The sequence below is a fragment of the Henckelia pumila genome, chromosome 1 (assembly GCF_033568475.1).
Source record: "Henckelia pumila isolate YLH828 chromosome 1, ASM3356847v2, whole genome shotgun sequence".
NCBI lineage: Eukaryota > Viridiplantae > Streptophyta > Magnoliopsida > Lamiales > Gesneriaceae > Henckelia > Henckelia pumila.
Window position 1 is genome coordinate 78,510,807 of NC_133120.1, and position 4,164 is coordinate 78,514,970.

The 4,164-nt window shown below is 36.0% G+C and overlaps 1 protein-coding gene across 1 annotated transcript; it reads right to left on the reverse strand.

Moving 5' to 3' along the window:
* Positions 1–2,484: 2,484 nt before the first annotated feature.
* On the reverse strand, positions 2,485–3,964 carry LOC140881291 (probable galacturonosyltransferase-like 1). Its single transcript, XM_073286481.1, has one exon. It carries the CDS (start codon positions 3,882–3,884, stop codon positions 2,778–2,780), a length of 1,107 nt encoding a protein of 368 aa, XP_073142582.1. The 5' UTR covers positions 3,885–3,964; the 3' UTR covers positions 2,485–2,777.
* Positions 3,965–4,164: the final 200 nt, after the last annotated feature.

Below are 4,164 nucleotides of genomic sequence, written 5' to 3' on the forward strand. Positions count from 1 at the left end.
CCATATATTTTTATATTTTTTCCAATATTTTCCCAATCCCTGGCTAGTGGCTTGAATAATTCGATCAGTTCCATCGTTAAAAATCCAAGTGCCCTTAAACATTATTCATTCATGTCTATCAATTTGTTGCATGGCATCTTCTACATGTGTAACATGTCGGTGCACCTTATTTCCTCAGCATCAAATATATTATTTTATTTTGTGATCAATATATTTATTACACGGTACAGTTTCTTTTGCATGTAATAAAAGTCAATATCCATGTGCTATTTTTGCAATCATTTTCAAGAATAATAGACCAATAGCTCGTACGTTGAGAATTTTCCAACTCATGTATGTGGAAAGGTAAATAATTACTTAGATTATTCTAATTATTTATTAGAAAATGTTATAAAAATCATATTCTCTAATTAAATAACTATAATATAATCTCTCGATACCTAATTATTTTAACATATTACCATGGAACGAGTGCTTACCATTATATTTCTTCAATATCAAATGAATTAATGGATAGAAAGTTGAAGTACACAAAGTAAAAACGCGTCAAAGGATATGATATGTTAATTCCCTCATACGTAAGAATATTTATATATAAATAGCAAGGACAAGTGCCCACTCTATATCTATATAATTTTTCATGTAAGAAATGTAAAACAATTTCCTAATACTTGTCCATATTATATATAGACAAATTTGAAAATTCAAACTCAAATTTCTTGATTTAAAAATTGCACTTTTCGGGTGGCTGAGAGGTATTTTTTGGATAGCATAAAACCATGTGGTAGAGTGAATTGGTCCCATTCAAAATAATCAGTCACTAGTGTCGTAAAGGTGTGTATTTATGAAATCGATAAATACTTGGCAAATGATCATAGTTCGATTCCTCTTACCAATATTTTTTCGAACAAATTTGTTGCACAAGACTTATCCATTATTGTTTTTATAATTAACATAACTTACAAATAATTACGTTGGTTCGATATTTATCCAATATAGATCGAATAATAAAAACGATTGATTTCCACCTCAATTAAAAAAAATGAATGGTCCCATTGAAAAGTATCGGCCCCTACAAAAAATGATGACATATTTAAAGAGGATGTCTAAAAAGTCTTCTCTCCCCATGTGAATATTTGAACTATACCATCACTATTTATGAAGATGTAGACTTCATTGGGTTGCGTCGCACCTTTGTATTTCCCTGCTGCCACCGACGACACATCCCAATTAAATATTTTAATTGATGTTCAAAATTAACTAATTTTCTTCTTTTAATTAATTAAAAAACCATGCGTTTTTCGGTTAAATTGGCATGCGAAATTCGCTAGATTTTGTGGGTTCGAATCAAATTATTTGCTTGTTTGAACATGCACTCTCGAAAATTAAATGTTACGTACGAAATTGGGTCGATGTTACTAGGCTTGCTCAGTAAGCGAATGGAAAGTAAAATTTACAAGTTAAATATTTAGTGATCAGTCTTATCATTGTATTTGGTGACAAGACGGCCTTTGGTTTCCTAAATCGAGATCAAAATGTACCGTCGGCATTTTCAAGCTAATAATATAATTTAAAGATTAATTAATTAATTAATTAAGCAATTGCATATCAGATCCTCACTTTCTTGTTCATAATTTGGAAAGAAATGGAGCCACGTCAAAAGTTAGAGCCAACATTATGTAATGTACAACATGAATAAAAGTCAAATGACACTTATAAATCGTTGGCATTTGCAAAATAATAATATGACGATTGGAATGCATAAAATAATAATTCTAATAAAAAAACAAAGCATGATAATTTAATTTATTTTCACAGAAGAAAAACAACCAAACTGAGTTGTTTCATTGGAATTAGCAGTCGGCATGGCATGATCTCATTATGCAGAATGGTGATGATTTTCACATTTCGGGTCGTCTTTATAATTTTTTTAATATTTATTTGTTTTTGTGGGATTATTTAATTTTAATGAAACCCAAGCTTTTTAAAATTTAACTGGCTCTAACGACTTGTTTAACAAAAAACAAGTCATGTGTATTGTGTAAGCACAAATCAAGCAATTTCTATAGAAATCAAATCAATATCATTAATCGCAATCAATGTATCTTTAAAAAATAGGTTTTAATCAAAACTTAGGCTATAATTGTAGCATCCTTCGGCCCGAAGTCACTTTCATGTTTGTTGAAAGCACGAATTCAATACTTTATGAAAAGGAAATCCATCGAGAAAGTGAAATGAAATCAATTATTAAAAAATATATTTAATCTCGCGAGAATTGGGTTCCACGACAAGGTAATCAACAATTTTCATAAGGGTATATTTTGATATATAGATTATAACTTATAAGCAATCAATTTTTCACTCGGGTTTGAATATTTGATATGATAATTAACAAATTATCCAATATGAAACAAAAATAAGATCTTAAAATATCGTATGATTGTATCAATCGGAGGATCGAAAAATAACAATTACGATTCAAAATTGTCAGATAATAATGGTAAGTTCATAAACACACATCATTCAAGAAAGTATTAATCTTTGATTCTGTACTTTATAATTCGTACAGTCTAGCAACTAGATTCATGGATTATATAGCTACCTAATAAGTACACCAAATTTACATAGCAAAATTCAAATATCCACCGTTACTATACAGTGTTCCCGAATATATAATATATATGTTTTCCTCAAATTCTACAAAAAAGAAAATATATTAATAATTTTTTTTTTCTGTTTTTGGGGATATTTTTGTGATCTGTGGAGACTGATGAGTTTCAAGAATCAAATGAAAAGGAAGGTTTCAAGAGATCGTAAGGAGCCCAAAGTGCATCCAATGGGCATGGCCTGTTAGCATCAAGCCTCGCCCATGGCTTCCCTTTCCCACTCCAATGCAGCAAACTAACCGGCCCCGGATGCAAATTCCGGCAGAGCCCACGGAAGTTATCTCCGCCGAGGCCGTGTTGGTTCCACCGGTGATCCACCGGCGCTATGTTCCCGGCGAAAACCAGCAAGAATGGCGGCAAAGAACCCAGTTCGTATATCCTCATTCTCTTCTGCAACTCCATCCATTCTTCGATCTTTCTCGTGTAATCCCCGGCCCGCCACCGTCGCAGGTCGATCACCATCACTCCGGTGTTGAAGTAGCACGCTTTCCGATCGGCGAACGTCAGGGAGAGCGAAGGGCTCGACCAAAACGTCGGGGTGAAATACGACGTGAAATTGGCGTTGCAGTACTCCGGAGCCGCCAGTACCTTGTCCCCACCGAGCGAGGTGGCGGCGAGCTTCGCAATGTCGTCGACAAGGACCAAGTCGGAATCCAGATAAACGACGCGGCGGACGCACGGCGGCAGGAGGTCTGCTAGGTAGCTGCGGGCGTAGTTTAGCGGGCAGTCGAGGGCGGAACGGATGGAAGTGGAGATCAGACCCGCCACCGCCGTATCCCGGAACCGGTAGACTCGGAAGTTTAGGTACGGGAACGTATCCCTGATCGTGGTACGTAAACACGAGGCGGAGGCGGAGGCGGAGACGGAGACGACGAAGTGGAAGAAGATGTTCTGAGGGCAAGAAGTGTGCTGGAGGATGGAAAGGATGGCGGCCATGGAGCCTCGAATGTAGGCCGAATCCAATGTCATCGCCACATGAGTAGCTTCCATCGAGCAAACCAGCTCGTTGTTGTTGTTGTTGTTATCAGTATCGTCGTAGAAATTCTTATCGGATTCGACGATAGAAGGGCAATTGGGGGCATTGTAGAATTTGGGGGCTTCTCTAAATATTTGTGGGATTTTGGTGATTTCATTTTGTTTTGCAAGAGAAGTGGCAAGAAAGAAGCAAGTGGTGAATGTAAAAAAATGAAAGAAAAATGGGTGAGTAGGGTTCATCATTTGTAGATCTTTTAGATGAAGTGGGGGGAAGAGGTGTTTTATATGAGGTTTGGTGAGTTTGAAACAATTGGTGGGCTGCAAGTGTATAGCTTGGAGGGGCAGCAGCAGCACGGTCAAAGATTTTTATATGGATTTTCTTGGTTTTCATACCGTGTCTTAGATTTTTCAACATTGGGTTTTGTATTTTCCGTATAAATCTTACAAATGGAGAGCTCGGATTTTAAATGTAAAAGTTTTTATTACGATGAATAAATAGTGTAGATATTATGAATAGGTCTTG

What these genes read in the sequence shown, in the direction of transcription:
- LOC140881291 (XM_073286481.1), bottom strand. Translation starts at nt 3,884, where the DNA reads ATGATGAACCCTACTCACCCATTTTTCTTTCATTTTTTTACATTCACC.